At 44.2% G+C, this 16,458-nt stretch overlaps 2 protein-coding genes across 2 annotated transcripts; one reads left to right on the forward strand and one right to left on the reverse strand.

Annotated features, from left to right (window-relative positions):
* Window positions 1-1,869: 1,869 nt before the first annotated feature.
* Window positions 1,870-9,210, forward strand: LOC144892309 (uncharacterized). The gene is made up of 3 exons (XM_078778196.1): window positions 1,870-2,178; window positions 2,500-2,600; window positions 8,234-9,210. Exons 1-3 carry the CDS (start codon window positions 1,874-1,876, stop codon window positions 8,278-8,280), a joined length of 453 nt encoding a protein of 150 aa, XP_078634322.1. The 5' UTR covers window positions 1,870-1,873; the 3' UTR covers window positions 8,281-9,210.
* A 213-nt stretch (window positions 9,211-9,423) lies between these two features.
* On the reverse strand, window positions 9,424-15,973 carry C5H6orf62 (chromosome 5 C6orf62 homolog). Its single transcript, XM_068116942.2, has 6 exons — window positions 15,732-15,973; window positions 14,374-15,358; window positions 13,985-14,158; window positions 13,745-13,870; window positions 13,047-13,187; window positions 9,424-10,257 (listed from the first exon to the last, which is right to left on the reverse strand). Exons 2-6 carry the CDS (start codon window positions 14,500-14,502, stop codon window positions 10,138-10,140), a joined length of 690 nt encoding a protein of 229 aa, XP_067973043.2. The 5' UTR covers window positions 14,503-15,358; window positions 15,732-15,973; the 3' UTR covers window positions 9,424-10,137.
* Between the last annotated feature and the right edge of the window lie 485 nt (window positions 15,974-16,458).

Raw genomic sequence — 16,458 nt, forward strand, 5'->3', positions numbered from 1 at the left:
TTGCCCCCGTGCCAACATCCCACCACGGTGACCCCCAGTCCTACGTCCCCCCAGCACTTCGCACAGCGGAGTATGTTTTTGTGCGTCACGACGCACATCGGGGGCCACTCCGGCCGCCGTACGACGGGCCCTTCCGGGTGCTGCGACGGGACGACAAGTCGTTCGTCATCGACATCGGCGGCAGGTCGGACCGGATTGCGGTGGACCGCCTCAAGCCGGCGCACGTGGACGTCGACCACCCACCACGGGTGGCCCTTCCGCCGCGGCGAGGCCGCCCCCCGTCCACGGTGCCCCCCACTCGACCGCCCACCACCACACCGGACCCCCTCCCATGACCCGCCAGGGGTCGCTTCGGCCGGGTCATCAGGACCCCCCTCAAATTGACCCTGCTGGTGCAAGTCGATTCTGGGGGGACGTGTGTAGCGGCTACCGCTGGGTTTTCACAATCGCCTTGCACCTATCAAGGACGCGGAGCGATCACCATGCCGGGCTCGTCCAGGACGCCCGGGCAGGCCCGCGCTCAACTTGCCAGGCCGCAGGGCCACGCCCCCTCTCGCCTTTCCTGGGCAAACGCTCCGGGATAATATGTATATATATTGCTGCCCGATAAACGGGCTTTTCAGAGTGCCTGAGTGTTTGGTTTGATTAAAGCAACTCGGATGAATTCCAGCTTTTTGTCGCGTCCATTCTTCCGATCGACGTGGGAGCCCCAGCTCCTTCACCATCTTGGTTTTCTGGTGGGCCAAACACATTAGGCCTGCAGGCCTCTGCTGATTTATACAAGTACATGCCCATAAACAAAGAAGAAAAAAAAATCTAATCATATGTAGATTAATATTAAGGTTTACTCAAGTGCGTCAGAACGCACAATCAGGTGTTGAGTTAATTTTTTAATAGTGCATTAAATGTGTACTTAAACTCAATCGCACTATTCCTCTTAGTGCTTTAAATGTGTTACAGGATTTTTGTTGGAGGTTGTGACCACAGTGCGGTCATTCTCGTTTCATCATTGCGTCAGCAGGAATCCTTTAAAATGAACCATGGCAGACGCTTTTCCATTCAGTAATAGATTTTGGGACGAGACTATTTCAAAGTTGAAGTATTAAATTTCTTTCTACTGAGCGTACCATACCCTCGTATCAAAACATCGCCACGAATCATGTGAAAATGAAAATTTCCCACACACTCGCAATTGAGAACAGCATTCTTCAAGCGAAGGCAATCTTATGACCAAATTTTATGCAGCCCCAATGAACACAGCCCACAATAATATACAAATTGCAACAGCACTCAGTAGAGTGGATACCTTCACCAGGCTTAACAGTTTACGTTTCTTATCCCTCCGATAGGCCGGATCTGCATCCGGACCTGACCCAAAAATCTAATCGGTCCATAACCGAGATATCCTGCTCACAGACAAAAACAACCTCCACTCACTTTCAGAGCGGAGCTAAAAAAGTTTGGAGGAGAATTAAATACATTTAAAATGACATAAGGTGAAATGATTGAAGGGGGAGTTGTGAAGACGAGTCACTGTCATTATGTAGCATTTGGCTGTGGGTGAGCATCAGCTATTGTAATCAGCATTAGACCGTGGGCCGTCGGTCAGAATTCTTAACTTTCGTGACCCACATCGAGTAACTAATCAATGTTGAAATATTATTGTCCAAAAACATGTTTAAAAGCATACCATATAACTCGGCAATCTCAGAACTCCACCATTATTTTAAAAAGTGGAAAAAAACCTCAATAATTTCGACAAGGACCTCGCTAAAATTATCCAGTCATAGTTGTCCTTTCATAAACGCATCGGACTATCCCATAAGCAACAGCCAATCAGATAACGCGTTTCAAAGAAGCGACTCTAGCAAACATGGCGACGCTCATGTCGTCCTCGGATGCTGATGCCAGTGGTGCATCTGCCGATGATTCAGAAGGGACATCATCTGGATTTTGCTGTATGCACGTCATTGCAACGCACAGCAGGGTTATTCCTCTTGCCGAGAAATCCTTCAAAAAATTCAAAGAATGTGCTAATCTCTGGAAGGAAATCGAAAACACGCCCAAAAGTAAAGTAGCACACAACGCAGACCGCTATGGCTGGGACTGTGCATCAGCGGCAGAGGCACCGGCAAAACAGCCGCGGCATGTCGACGATGATGATGAAAGAAGTGGGAGGTAAGTACCTAGATCTTGACTAACTTTTTGTTAGATCTAACTTTAATTCTAGTAATAGGGTAGTCTAGATATAAGTTCAGACTCTAACTTAAGTCTAGAATTTAGAAAGCTTTCCGTGGCTCGGACTGTTGAAATTTGAAAACCTCCGTGATCAGGTGATTCGGACAGACGGGAAATCAGACAGACGGGAAATTTCACCTCTACACTGTTCTTGAGATGAATAAATTTTATATTTTCTACATACTTCCTCACCTTTAGGACGATGCTCATAGTAATAGATATTTAAAAAAATTAATTTACCTGTATTTTTTCTAACCTCAGGAGAAAACGAGGCACTCCAGGATATCATGCTGAATGCTACCGCCATTTTTGCAATATTACTGAGATCAACCGGGCCATTCGGAGGAATAAAAGGCAAAAAGGTAAAATATACCAACTTTACTTTTGTTTTCTCATCTACAAAAAAAAAAAAAAAATTTTGCAATTGTGTTTTAAGTGGAAAACCAAGAACCAAATCCTATTGAAAATAGTTATACTCACGTAAAAGGGTAATTATGAGTTGATATTGTAATTTCCAAAATCAAGTTTATTGCCTTTCATTGATCGACCTATCTTGGCTTAGTAATTTTGTAACCAAAAATCATTTACCTAAATTTGCTTAATTTTTTGATAGATATTTCTAATTTATAATTCAATAGGTTATATCAATTGTAATTGATTATTTCACAAATTAGTACAGGAAAAAAAATAATTCCAGCATCAAGATGGCCATGGATTTTCTCAGACTGCATGCGACCAAACAATAGAACAAACCTGTAATCGGGACACAAAGACCAAAGGTGGAATGATTGGTTTCACTACACAGAAAGGAGCCGTCTCGCGATGGATTCTCTCTCAACGAGAACGGGCTGCCATATCAAAGAAGTGTGGAGAGATGGCAGGTAAAGACGAAATAACACAGGGTCGGAAAGAATTGCAGCCGTCTCGCATCAAGAGAGATGAAGAAGATATTTGCAGAGTGATGAGTGTGATTGATGCAATAATCAATCCCTTCGATGGGTCTCATGATCACCTACTGCATCTTGCATCTGGGGTGGTTGCATCAAAAGATGTTGCTGAATGCTACATCAAGGCATGGGAGAAAGGTGATGAAGAACTTGTAACATACTGCAAAGAGAGACTGCAAGGCACCCAAGATATATTTGCTCCAATAAAGAAATCAAAGACAAAGACTTTCAAGTCAATGAACAAGGTAGTTCACACCAAAGCGCAAGGTAAACAAGTATCACTGCAGGCAGACAGAAATCTTTTCCAGCGACTTCTTATCATTGCAAATGTCAGGAAACTAGACATTGAAAACATGCTTACCTTCAACTTGGGCCCTCTCCCACTTTCTCTAGCACACCAAGATGGTTCACTGAACAAGACAACGAAATCATCTTTACTACACTATATTGAATCCCAAGTTCAGCCAACTCCAGTCACAGAGATCCCCTCAGGAAGCATCTGGATTATAGATGCTATGGCCATGATGCAAGAACTTCAGCAGACGAGTATACCATCTACATTTGGTCAACTGGCTGATCATGTCTTGAAACAACTTGTTGATCTTGCAAGGAGCGTAAGAAGTGAATCTATACACTTTGTGGTAGACACGTACAGAAACATGAGCATCAAAAATGCTGAGAGGGGACAAAGAGGATCAAGTGGAAGTCTGATGACAAAAATCTATGGGGAAGACCAACGGGTGCCTCAGCAGTGGAAAAAGTTTCTTGCTGGCAGTGAAAACAAGGCAGAACTAATACGATTTTTCTTTAAAACTTGGAGCAGCAGACCAAGTTCTGTCCTCAAGGAGGTCCACATTTTTGTGACTCATGATGAAGAATGTCATGAACTGGAAGATGACCATGGAGTGCTGGTTGTGAATGAAGTGCAAGGCTTGAGATGCAACCATGAAGAAGCGGACACTCGCTTGTTGCTTCATGCCCAGTATGCAGCCACAAATTATCCTGGTACTTCATCAGAAAGTGCCTCTAATCCAGTTGTGATGAAGAGCCCGGATACTGATGTCTTTATCATAGGAGTAGCGAGAGCAAAAGAGATAGGAAGTGAGTTGTTATTCCATACAGGAAGGGGCAACAACAGGAGGACTCTGAGCTTGTCTGCCATAAATACCTACCTCGGGGAAGATGTTTGCAATGCACTTATTTCATTCCATTGTTTCACTGGATGTGACTCTGTTAGCAGTTTCCATGGCAAGCCCAAAGCAAAAGCATACAAGTTAATGGCAGAGAATGCACAGTTCAAGGCCACATTCCAACAGTTAGGGAGATCATTCACAGTGAGCGAGGATGTTTTTTCTGGACTTGAGAGATTTGTTTGCCAGTTGTATGGACAAGAATGCGACAGTGTTAATAAAGCACGGCACAACATGTTCCTCATGGCGATTAAGTCAGAAGCTCGTCTTCCACCAACACAGGACTCACTGAGACAGCACATAAAGAGAGCAAATTACCAGGCTGCAGTACATCATCTCTGTCTGGAGCAGACCCCAGACATTCCAAGCCCACATGGACATGGATGGAAAGTGGAAGATGGAGGTCTAGATGTTGTCTGGGGTGAACAACCCCCTGCTCCAAGCAGTTTGCTTGAACTGACGTACTGCACTTGCAAAAAGACAAACTGCCAGATGCCAACTGGTAAAAACAAGGGAAGATGTTCTTGCCGGCAGCATAATGTACCATGTACTAATCTGTACAAGTGCACTGATTGCCAAAATCCAGTGGCTGGAGAATCTTTAGATGAAGACTCCGACACAGAAGATGAAGATGTGTAGTGTTCACAACTTCACACTGTTAACCTGCTGCTGTAGCTTCATTCCATTTAGCTACTCTGTTGTGACACAGATATACGTGTAAGTTCTGGATGAGAGGGTAGCAGAGAAGCCTGTTATTTGGCCCCCAGATTGGACTCAGACATTGTGAATATTATAATAGAGCTGTATTTCCATGAGTCAACAGTCTGATTATTATCTTTTGGGTTACATTAGGCCAATAGCTATGAATAATTTGAAAACTGTTTATTTAAATAAAAAAGTTGTTTTGCTACAGCCCTAAAGTGTGCCAACATAATCTAATATGACATAATCTAATCATAATATGACAGAGAGATGAGAGAGTGGGGTGGGATGAATTGGGCTCATTTGCAAAGATATATTTAGTTGCAGTGCCAATAATTACTTTGAAAATAAAAGATGTATGTGTATGTAAATGTGCGTGTGCGTGTGTGTAAAATAGGGCACATTAATTTTGCAAGGAAAAGTTTCTTATAAGTGCCAATGATTCCTTTGAAAACATTTCCAAAGAAATATATTGGTGAGTGCATGTGTGTATCTGGTTTTGTGTGTGTGTGTGTGCATGTGTTTGTATGTGTGTGTGTGTGTATGTGTAGCTCATTGATTTTTTTTTACCGTTCTCTGTCATGTAAGTGTTGCTGTGTTTCAATTTGTCTATTTTCCATAGGTTTGTACATAACTTTTAATTTCTTGACAAAAGAGGGTGCTGTGCATCTGGATGATTAATACTAATTAAGAATACTAATTAGTGTGCAACTTTTGGACTTGCCGAGTGGTGAATTCTTCTTCAATGATTTTTTATCTCCCATCAGACAAAAATTCACGTGGTTACCAGATGTGGGTCACGAAAATGATAAACTAGAAGTATTTCCACTGCTTGGCCCCATGGTCTACATCAGCCATCAGGGTGCCACAATGGTGGTGATGCATTGCTCACTGTAGGTAAGATCAGGAATTTGTAATTTGTTCATGGTGCAGGCAATAGCTCGCCCACCTTTGTGGAGGACACCTTTGAATCTTCAATGTTCACCAACTAATGCCGGCAGATAGATGCACAGTTTGACATCTATCCGAAGGACAACACACACATTGATCCCTCCCCGCTGCCTTGGAAACGTCAGGATAATGATTTAGAGCTGGGTCAGAATTCAAACCCAGGTTGGACCTCCGAGGCAAGTATGCAGACCTATAAGCTATACTGCCAGCTCATTGTGAAGAATGAAAGGTGAGCAGGAAAAATAACATGTCTGGGTTCATTTAAGGGCAGTAAAGGATCCAAACTATTATTGTAGTGGGGCAACTTTGCATAACAATTGTGCATTTTGTGAGGAAAGCACCAAATTTGGCACACTAGTAGACTATCATATTATGAAAAGATCTGAATATTGGGCCATCTCAGATTCAGAGATTTGATTTTTGCAAGATTTCGATTCGATTGGGATTGAAGAGAACACCTTCGTCTTCTGTACAGTGAAGTTGCCAGCCCTGAATTCTCTGGCTACATCTGGGTGCTTCATTGGGAGTGCAACCATGTCCCTCAGGTGATGGCAATGACCCCTGGAAGGCCATACTCAAGTGGAGGAACACACCAACTGAGGGCATGGACAGCAGCCCAGCGCAGCGCTTGATGTCAAGAAGGCTGAAAACACCTTTACCTGTGACCGACAAGTTGCTCGAGCCTTGTGTGGTGCCAGGTGTTTTGGAGAAACTGCGTCAAAAAAGCAGATATCCAAGCTCGGCTATGACAGGTCAGCTTTAGACTTACCTGAACTAAAAGTTGGTGAGTGCATCCGTATGAAACCACTGCCTGGAGACCGAACTGGTCGCTGGAAAATAGGAACCTGCATGCAACAGGTTGCCCCACGCTCCTATCTCGTGGATGTGGAGGGTGCCCTGTATCGCCGCAATCGCGTGGACCTGAGAGTAGCTGAATCAGCACCACCTCCCTGTTATGGACAGCCCTCGGATTTGCTAGCGGAGGAAAGGCACAACCAGAGCATCACAAGACCGGATGTGCAAAGTGAAGACAAAACTGCCATTGAGCCTGAGGGCTGCAATGCTAAGAAGAATTTGGTGAGAGTGAGCACACCAGCAGGGAGGACCTGCAGCAAACCCTCAACACCGGCGATGGTCAAAGAGCCTCTCTCACACAGGAGCCCTGTTTTCTCCCGCAGTGGAAGACTGTCAAAACCCCCAAACAGACTTGATCTGTGAACTGTTACAAGTAACAGCAAGGACATTTAGTTATTGATTTGATGTCATTGATTGGTGGAAATGTTCAGCTCCTGGCATAATCCTATGTTATAATTTAGCCAGAATATTGTTATGTTGTGTTACCAGTTTTCATCTCTTTTCGAAATTTTGGTAGAATAGATTGCATCACATGATATTAGTAATGTTAAAAAAGGGAGATGTTACAGGTGTTGGCTTGTGTTGATAACACCGCCCAGTGATCTGTGCACATGTACTTCCGGAGTCACCTCCGGGCCGGGAGTGCCAGACGCGGAACATGGATTGCTCCAACTACTAACGGCTCCGTGTCCTTTTATACGAGCGTCTGAAACAGGGACCCACCTGGCATAGTGTGTGTGGTCTAAGGCATGGAACCATGGGAGCAGTTCCGTCAGGGCATCAAGGTACATCGTGAACGAAGCCTGCCGCAGAGAACGCACGTAGACCAGTACCAACATCTCTAGTTCCAGCACAGTTGCCCAGTACTGAAAGTTGGGAATGTCTTCTCCTCTCTGGTGACACCAGTCTTCAAACTCAGGCAGGTCTTCTGCATCATCAGCATATGTCATACAGTGGCGTTCATACGCACGGTGTTGCAGGATGTGCAGTGCCGCTGCAGTGATTTGATGGGCTCTTCTTGTGCGGGTGACGTGGGCAGCTCGCAGGAAGGAGTCGGCCATCCTTGGCGTTGCAATCTCAGCTTGCAAATCTGAAAAATCTGCAAATTTTGCAAAAATCAAATCTCTGAATCTGAGATGGCCCAATATCCAGATCTTTTCATAATATGATAGTCCACAGCCCAATATCCACAGCTCCTGATGAGCTGTGGGTTGCCTTTGGTGCCGGGTCAAGCTTTCGGTACATAGCTGTTCACGAAATGGTTGCCACAATGAATCCAACACAGTGTCTGACTCTCCCAGTCCTTCACGCTTTCACCGGGTGCGACACTGTATCTGTATTTGTTGGCAGAGGAAAGAAGACTGCCTGGGAAACTTGGAAGTCTTACCCAGAGGTGAATGATGCTTTCAATGAACTCCTATGCATGCCAAGTGAGGTCAGTGAATGATCAATGTTACTGCTAGAGCGATTTGTGGTGCTGATGTACGACCGAACCAGTGAGAGCACGGAAGTGAATGATGCCAGGAAGCAGCTCTTCACACAGAAGTCTAGAGAACATTCCTCCAACCCAGGCAGCACATCAAGCGCACTTGCTACCAGGCCAACTGTTGGAACCAGGCATTGGTCATGGATCCAGAGATGCCAGAGCCATCTGACTGGGGCTGGATAAAGGAAACAACTGGGTGGCAGCCTCTTTGGACCACTCTCCCTGAAGCATCAAAGTCGTGCCATGAATTGATCCACTGTCGCTGCAAGAAAGGATGCACTGGACACTGCAAGTGTGCCAAAGCTGCACTCAAGTGCACTGCACTGTGCTTCTGTTCTGGAGACTGTTAGATTTTGATCATTACCAATTTTCATCATTGCACTTGATTTAATGTAAGCTTTTGTGGACATACTTGGTTAACTACAGTTATTTTTTCAGAGGTTATTGCATCATTCCTTGCAGTGTAAACACTTTTTTCATCATTTCTGGTCTTTGGATGTTCGGTACCTACCCCTGTACCTGAAAAAATAAAGTTTCCAATAGCAGTTCCAACTGCAGTATCATAAAAAGATATTTAACGTAATTTGACTTTGACCTTAACCTAAATGCATGTCCTTGAGTTCTGGCGATCTCAAAAGTATCACCAAATGAATGAGCATTCCCCAATTTAGTTGGAAATGACACCTAAAATGTTTTTCTACACTGTTTGGTTCCAAAATTAAGCGCGTTTGAACATTCGACCCGGTGGACTGGCGGCCATATTGGATTCGACCTCTCACGGTCCTCAGAGGTCAAATCTGACTTCCCTCCACATCTGAAAATAAACCTTATGGTATGCACCAACTCTGTTAAAAATTTCATGCTTTTCTCATAAAATGCACAATTTTTGTATTTATCTGCTGCACTACAACAGGCGTAGCCGATCAACTTAGGTTATTTTTCCCTTTAAAGCCAAAACCGAGTGACCTCACAGCCCCCTTGTTGACACCTTATCTCTGCATCGCACACAATTAGTGCAAAAGTGAATAATTACAAGAAATAAACCAACACTTGCCAGGTTCATCCAGTGATGTTATTTCACAACGTAATCTCAAACATGAGTCACAGCAAAGAAAACAAACAAACAAAAAAAAACAAAAAAAAAACTACCTTGCAGCAAAAAAATGAAAGAAAAAAAAAGAAAAAAATGAAAAGCAAAAAAGAAGAAAAAAAAGGAAAAGAAAAGAAGAAGAAAAAAAGCAGAGGTGGGAAAGTGCTCAAAGAATCAAAAATCCAAATCAAATCAGAAGAATCGTTTCATCATTACCAATCTCCACCGATCCTCAAAAATGCAGCATTCAGGAAGCTACTTTGTACAAAGATGCAAAACAATCTCCCTTCTCGACTCGAGAATACGCACCAAAAATAAAACCAAAAAAAAAAACCATAGCAATAAAATGCGTGAGGGAGTTGTTATAATACGAATAGCAATGATAATCAGAATAATAATGGCAACGATTAACGTGAAAGCGAGCAACAATTGAACAAACTCCCAACTTCCCTTCGCTCCCCCCACCGAGACGGCTCGTAGATTTCAGAATCATTATACGGCGCTAACGCATCTTAACCATCAAGGACATTCATCCTCAGATTTTTACGCTCATTTTATCCTCAAGCACCACCGTAATGCCGTGTCATCATGACTGCGCCGACAAAACGGCACAACTTGTAAAAACCCAACTGCTCAAACGCCGGCTCTACGGCACGGATTAATTAGCGCTACAGCCTCTCAATGCAGGCAAGGCTGGAGCAAATCTTCGAGAGAACATAAACTCCACTGGTTCAGCAGACTTTGGGGGAGGTAAACGCAGAGGCTGCTAAGTTTCCATACCGTAGGAACTCCGGCACGCTGGGAAGAGTGGGGAGAAGGTGAATAAGATAAACTTTCGCACAAAAGGCACAATTTGCACTGAAGACAAAATGAATACAACCATTGACAAATTTCACTCGAACGCATGCATACGGGAGCAAGAAAATCAATACAACCACACAGGCGTGGCACTTGAGGTGTGGGGGTTGGGGAGGGATATGTGTTGCTGTGTCTGCAGCACTTCGTTCAATAACCTCACTTGTTCTTATAAATCACCCCTGAACCAATCACAAGAATTGTCAAATATCTGTTGGCCGGCATTCCCACACAAGCATGCAACTCATAATGCTGGGAACCGAGTTCAAATCCGATATACACTGTTCATTTACACATTGCCGAACGTTATACTTATAATTGATGTAAAACTAATGAAAACTCGCAAAGGCAGACAGTTGCAGGAGAAGTACATGGAGAAGAGGAAGAAGTTGTTTCTTGGGTTTGTTGATCTGGAGAAAGCATTCGATAGGGTTCCACGCGAAGTAGTGACATGGGCATTGAGGAAGTTAGGAGTGGAGGAATGGTTGATCAGAGTAGTGACGGCAATGTACGAGAGCGCGCACAGCTGTAAGGATGAAGGTCGGGAACAGTGGTGAGTTTGAGGTGAAGGTGGGAGTGCATCAGGGGTCGGCACTAAGTCCACTACTATTTGTAGCTGTGATGGAGGTGCTGGCTCTGAATGTGAAGGAGGGTTTACCGTGGGAGTTGTTGTATGCAGATAATCTGGTGTTGATTGCAGAAAGTATGGATGGACTGAAGGAAAAGATGAACAAGTGGAAGGAATGTATGGAGACAAAAGGTCTGAAGGTGAATATCGGAAAAACGAAGGTGATGGCAAGTGGTAAAGCATGTGGTGAGGTGGAAAGAACTGGGAAGTGCACATGTGCTGTGTGCAGCAAGGGTGTCGGAGTGAACTCCATTCAATGTACGCTGAGTGGGTTCATCAAAAATGTAGTGGTTTGAGTCATTAACCAGTGTGGCAGCTACATTCAAGTGTACGGTGTGCAAAGAGGGAGCTGCAGATGGAGGAAATGTTGAGTTGGATCTCGGAGACGGCGTGAAGCTGGAAGGTGTGAAAACATTTTGCTCCCTAGGAGACATGTTGAATGGAGAAGGTGGATCAGACTCGGCAACGGTTGATAGAGAGATGTGCATGGAAGAAGTTTCGGGAACTGAGTGGCGTGCTGACGAGGAGAGGCGTGTCGTTGAAGCTGAAGGGAAAGGTGTATGCTGCATGTGAGAAGCGTTACGATTTATGGGAGCGAGACATGGATAATGAACGTAGAGCAGCAACGAAAGCTGGAAAGGGTGAAAATGTGAATGGTTCGGTGGATGTGCGGAGTATCGTTGAACGAGAGGAAGACAAATGAAGAATTGCGAAAGATGATGGGAATAGAACCTGTGATTGATGCTGTGAAGAGAAACAAGTTGAGATGGTTTGGTCATGTGTTGAGGAAGGATGAAAGTGACTGGTTGAGAAGAGTGATGGAAATGAATGTAGAAGGAAGTAGAGGATGGGGAAGACCGAGAAAGACTTGGCTGAAGGTGGTGGAAGAAGAAATGTGGGCAAGGGGGTTAACAAGGCGAGATGCAGAAAATACGGCAAAATGGAGAAGATCGTCATGGGGACCGGAAGGCTAACCCCCGCTCTAGCAGGGTAAATGGCCTTAAAATGCGTTGTTGTTGTTGTTGTTGTTGTATGACAGGTTTCACATTTATCGGTGAAGCCGTTTCGGAAAAGGGATAAAAAACGGCTTTCAAGCTAATATGGCTGCCACACCACGTGACATATGACATGAAAAATTTACACTCTGCATATGTATGGGTAGGGGATCACATTTGTGATGTTTCGTGCTAATCGGAGAAGGTTAGTTTTTCTATACAAGATGGCCTCCAAACCACATGACGTACGATGTCATAATTTTCAAACTATATGCAGCAATGGTGTTAGATGACATTTGCGTAGTTTCACATCAATTGGGAAAGCGGTTTCTGAGATATTTTATATTTTTCTTTAATCCAATATGGCCGTCACACCACGTGACCGATAACGTTTTCGTAAACAGCTTTTAATCACCATGCCGAGGCGATGACACCTAACGTTTTGAGACGACCACTTTGGATGTTTTGGAGAAAATGTTGTTTTTTAAAAAGTTTTTTTTCTTAGAGGTTTTAAGTTAAATCAAATATGGCTGCCAACCATGTGACTTATTTGTCAAATTTAATATTTCAATACAAATGGGTCATTGATCATGTGCATGCAATTTCAGGTTTTTAGGATAAGGTGTTCGATTAAAACATTTATGGCTGGTATACCACTTAACTGATATCATTATCATTATTTTGTTCCCCATTGGGAGTACTTGACAATGTGCAACGTTTAAAAATGTTCTAATCAGCGATTTCCGAGAAATATGTTTTTCATTATTAGAGTTTAATCAAAGTTGGCTGCCATACCATGTGACCTATGACATCACAATTATCATAAAAACATTATACATGGGTGTCAATCCTACCCTCAAAGTTTTGTCTCAATCGAACATGTGGTTGCTGAGAAAAACGAGGTTTAGCCTGTACGGACGGATGGACAGACAACCCGAAAACCTAACGCCTCTGTGTAAGATTTGAAGCTTTGTAAGAAGCTTCGTTTTGTATTTGCAGATATGGTAAATATAAAAACACTACTAACATGCGAATACGATCACTTGTGTGAAAGAGATTACTATCAATTCAGGTTCCGAAACATCACCGGCGTTTCATATTCACATTACCTGTGGATCATGCTGTCGGAGGAACAGGAACATGGTCTCATCCGGGTTCCCTAGCACCAGGCCTCTCCGGTCCTTGCCTGTACCCTCAGCAGAGGCTGCTAGCTGGCCTGAATAGTCAGAACTTTTAAAGTCAAACTGAGCCTAGAAAGGAGCACATTAAACACCATCATTAATCCAACATTTCCCAGAAAAATAAATAAATAATTAAAACTTCATTAAACTTTTTTAGTAACAAGCCGAGTCAAAAGAAAAAGCAGAACCCTCTGATTGGAAGAAGTCTGGCAGTGTGCAGCTTCACCACTTTAAAATGTACCCATAATTATATTTGATATGGCAGAAATGATATGGTTCTTGCACCTTCGTTCCATTTGATAACTACTTCCTGAGCACGAAAATGCAGGCACAACCGCTTAGGAGACAGCGTGACGGACAGACAGACGGAGACAATTACAATACCCTCCCTCCCCCCTTATTTATTTTCAAAAAAATTGGGCATGAACAAACGAGTCAAAGTGGATTCGAAGCGCGAATCCATTCCTACTCAATCTATTACATTTCATCGAATATTTCCTTTCCATCAATGTGCATGTACCTATTTGATACCATCTAAAGTGCATTTCCCCATGTGCCGTACTCCTCTTTTCACTTGTGCCTGCGGTGCAGGACGGTTGACACAAACTGCCGATTAAAAGCCTTGCCTGGATATGCCTGTACGGTTCATCACTTGCTCCTTTCCAGCGAGAGAACACCAGACACTTGACTTCTTCGATGTCTCTCCTGGGCCAGAGGAGGAAGTCCATGTTCTGGGTGGAATCCCGAAGATCCTAGACAGACACAGATAGACATCTCCATGCAGTAAGCTCATCTCGCATCATTTAGAAAACCCAAATTGATACCATACGGCAGTGTCAACGAGCACGGTCCTCTCCTGCCCCCACCTTGCGCAGAGGCCGATAACAGGGCACGTGCAACTGCACAGGGTCGTGCAGCATCAGCTGGTGCGAGCTCAGTTCAGAATACATGAGTTCTTGAACTCCAGCGGCAACTTGCTGCTCAAACTGCCCCGCCATAAGTGGCCACACTTCCGCGGCCTGAAATAGAGCTGGGGGCTTCTGCAAAGGGGGCATGGTGGGGATCGCGCACATGTTAAAACAAAGATGTAAATACAGGGTGAAGTACAAATCAGAGATTACAGTGCTGCCATTGTGATTACTCCCAATGAACAGGCAGATAAACATTTACACAAAGGGTGAACGTAACAGTCTGCCAAGCGAATGTGTCCTCAAATAAAGCTCTCAAGCCAAACAACTCAATGTGCCAAACTCACCTGTCCTTTGCAAATGAACGCGATGTACACCTGGAACTCAAACTGGTCAGCCAGGGCCTCGTTCTTCTGCTGCAGCTGAGCCCGCAATCTCCCGAGAGCCCTGTCTCGTCGGCTCTTCGAGTCGGCCATGGCTCCCGTTCAGCCGCTCTCCTTTCGTTCCGTCGCTTTTTAAACAACCACCAATCTCGTTCCAATTTCACCCTTCAATTTCTAGAATCGTGCAATCGCCAACCTGATCGCTCTCCCTCGTTTTTGCACAGTCATAGTTTGCTCTGCAGATTAGTCAGCATCCTTGGCCACCCGAACCCTCTCCCCCTCAAGCAACAATATTTGAATCTCACGTCTCAACTGCTATTGCCAGCGTAGTCATTTCTCAAGCATAAAGAACCAAAAGGTAAACTTAATTTCACTCTTCCTAAGTATCTCCAAACAAAGCTTTGGCCCGCCCCCAAGTATTTCCAAACAAAGCTTTGGCCCGCCCCCAAGTATTTCCAAACAAAGCTTTGCCCCGCCCCCAAGTATTTCCAAACAAAGCTTTGCCCCGCCCCCAAGTATCTCCAAACAAAAAGCTTTGCCCCACCCCCTTGTCCCCTTATCCCCAAGGACTGCGTCTAGCAACAAAAATGCCGTTCAGTGGGGGTTGGTTACAGGTGTGCTACTCTTCACAACGATACCAACTTATTACAATCGCAAACTACCATCTGTAGTACAAACTGGCAATGGTTGGACCAGAACGAGAGTGAACACAACAGGCAGCATCGCCCGGACGACTGCGGTGGAGCCTTCTGCCTCCCAAATGGAAAACACAACTCGAACAAAGATGACAAAAGTGAGATGAAGAGGAAAAACGGATTCAATTAAAGTGTACATCTAGCTCGAAATAATACTTGGCCCACAAAGCAACTTGTGGGGACATCACCGAGTAGTAATGGACACGAAGCTTGGCACACTTCCCACGGGTTTCTACACCTGCCCATCGTATCACCTGCGAAATGAAATGCAGTAACAACAACAACAATCGGCCCTTTGCTTCGTACAAACAACCGCAGTTCAAATTAACAGAGGAAATAAAGTACAAACCAACTTCGAACGAAACATGAATGAAACCCCGAGTGAAGGAATTAGGGAATGATGTCCTTCAATATTAAACAAATGGCGCTTGGCTTGAGAGAGTCGGGGCTACAGATGATAAAAGCCGATTAGATTATTAAACTGGAAAAAGAACAAAAATGGTGCAATCCAAACAGCTCGATCATATCTAAAGCAAATCAATAAGGGGGCAACAAACACAGTCCGTCAGAAAACCTGCGTCGTCCACCGAGGCCTAGGCTCGTCATCTCTCGAGAGGCCTTCCTCACCTCCCCTTACACCCTCGGCCTGGGTTTCTCTGTGCTGCTCTCGTTGTGGGTGAGAGGGCGATAGAAATCACGTCAGACTCCGCCGGGACGCTTCTGCTGCTGCTGCTGCTCCTTCTGCCTCGCCTGATGTTGCTGCTGTTTCTGCTCCTGCCAACTCGGACAACCGAAGCCCCAAGCCATGTCTGTTGGAAACGGCACCGCAGCCTCACAAGTGTCAACGGATGCGAACGAGGAACCGGAAACCGGAAGTAACGATCACACACGAATAGCAATCGAACGCATACGTTTCAGCGATCCCTTCGACCATTTTATGGCTGTCAACACAACTGCAAACAGTAATTCGTTAAAAACGCTAGAAATTTCACGATTAAGTACAGTTTATTCCTTTTTTTATTTCATTGGATAGCAATAAAAGCCGAAGACGGATGACGTATCTAACAACGATTGTTGTAAATACACCGCCCATAAATTGAAAGGCGAACGAAACTTGTTATTGTGACGTCACTTCAGCGACGTTTCATTGAAAATTTGATGGGAAACTTCAAATGGTAAATTTCATTTTAGGTCAATTGGATGAACATTGATGAATTTAGGTGATGTTCACCTTTGACCTTTTGACCAAATTATTAATTTGACTTCTCAATATTCTCATAATAAAGCTTCGTTGAAAATTTGATGGCAAAACTCAAATGGTAAATTTAATTTCAGGTCAATTGGATGAACATTG

Source organism: Myxine glutinosa, chromosome 5, assembly GCF_964187855.1.
Source record: "Myxine glutinosa chromosome 5, kmMyxGlut1.1, whole genome shotgun sequence".
In the NCBI taxonomy this organism is placed as follows: Eukaryota; Metazoa; Chordata; class Myxini; order Myxiniformes; family Myxinidae; genus Myxine; species Myxine glutinosa.